This window comes from Chinchilla lanigera, unplaced genomic scaffold (assembly GCF_000276665.1).
Source record: "Chinchilla lanigera isolate Chin_1 unplaced genomic scaffold, ChiLan1.0 scaffold00018, whole genome shotgun sequence".
Taxonomy (NCBI): domain Eukaryota; kingdom Metazoa; phylum Chordata; class Mammalia; order Rodentia; family Chinchillidae; genus Chinchilla; species Chinchilla lanigera.
Window position 1 is genome coordinate 7,068,412 of NW_004955419.1, and position 1,555 is coordinate 7,069,966.

Consider the following 1,555-nt stretch of genomic DNA (forward strand, 5'->3'; position numbering starts at 1 on the left):
GGTTCCCGGTACCGGAGAAAAATCAAAAAAAAAAAAAAAAAAACAAAACAAAAAAACAAATAGCTTGAACCTTCAACCTCTGAGATGCTCAGAGTGAGAGGCTTTCAGGGAGCTGGAGAGGGAAGAGGCATTTAGGAGGCAGAGCATGAATTCCATCTTCTCTGACCCTTGGTGACAGCTGTAAGTAGAGACTGAAACTACTTTTTGTCTAAGTATTCATGATGCTAAAACCTCCTTGAGAGGTACCAAGTTGTGTGTCAGTGGCAGAGCTCGAGGGAAAGAAGTGGGATAAACACTCCCAGGCTGTGGGGAAAGGAGGTAGGGATTCAGATGCCACAACTGTGCAAATTTTACAATCTAGAATTTTATGATTTTACCTTGCCGTGTCTTATGTTCACAGATCTGTGCCTTCCCTCAGTTTAATTTTAGAGAGTAATTATTTTGTCCTCAGGGATCAGCTTTTACTTGTGTACTTGTGAACAGTCTTGTAATCACAGAGGATGTGCTCTTCATATTTGCTGACTGAATATTTTAGCGATCTTTCAGATATCTTCCCTTGTCACCTTGGAAAATGCTGATTTACTATGGAATTGTATGTTTTAAATTTTCCTATTTTTTTCCAAAGAATAAAATTGTGTGAACTAAAATACCCTCCAAGATGAAAGCCAAAAGGAGCTCAGTGTTCTAAGTATTTGCTTTATTGTCTTAAAGGTTAACAGCTTTTGCTTTAAGAGTACTTGGACAAATAAATAAATACGTAGAGCAGAACCAAAACTCAATTTGCAATTCTTTATTGTGGCTGGTTGAGAATTGCCAAGTAGAGAATGGATCTTTCAAGGAAAATTCCCAGTATCAACCAGTAAAACTACAGGTAAGGAAACCAAATGTACAAGTTAGCAATTGTTCGATCTATAAGTTTGAGTTCTCCTCTCATCTTATTATGGGAGAATGAAAAAGAAGAGGGGAAAATATATGTAACCTGGCAAGAAATGCCTCTTGTGAACAGACAGAACACAGAGGCCTTCCTGTACTCTCTGAAGTGGAGTGGTCTCAGATCAGAGGCCACATAGTGATGTCCTGGACATCTGGTTTCACAGGTGTTTATGGTTCACATGGGGTAAATTCCACAACATGTAAAAGGTACTAATTCATCTGTCTGCCTTTGGTATGGAATCTGCACCTAAAGTTCATGGACTTCTCACAGATCAAATTTCCATGGTGTTGTCATGAAAGATGGGATCTTATGTATATCCTGTTAGTAAGAGAAGTTGGAGCCAATTTATTAAAATGGGAACAAAGTGTCTTCTGAGATGAGAATCTATTTACGATCTTGAACTACAGTGCAATACAATATTGCTCCGAGATACCACTGAAATATCTTCTACTCCTTAGAATGCTGCAATCCAATCCCTTTCATATCAGGCATGAGTAAACTCCGTGGCTGTCTGTGGGTCTCATACTGGTCCTTTGTTGCACCAGTAGCAGATTAGGACTCATGTAAGAAACAGGGCAACTGGACTAGAGACCATAATAGTAAGAGAAATAAGTTAGACAC

General features: G+C 39.0%; 1 protein-coding gene and 1 long non-coding RNA gene across 2 annotated transcripts in view; one reads left to right on the forward strand and one right to left on the reverse strand.

Moving 5' to 3' along the window:
- Nucleotides 1–1,555, forward strand: part of LOC102021665 (complement C5) — a 97,395-nt gene that overhangs the window by 68,964 nt on the left and 26,876 nt on the right. Inside the window, exon 26 of the mRNA XM_005382580.1 lies at nucleotides 712–871. Within this exon, the coding sequence (XP_005382637.1) occupies nucleotides 712–871 (160 nt within the window). The remainder of the gene's footprint in view (nucleotides 1–711; nucleotides 872–1,555) is intronic.
- LOC102021242 overlaps nucleotides 1–1,555 on the reverse strand; it is a 63,237-nt gene that overhangs the window by 26,317 nt on the left and 35,365 nt on the right. The gene's annotated exons all lie outside the window — the stretch shown is intronic.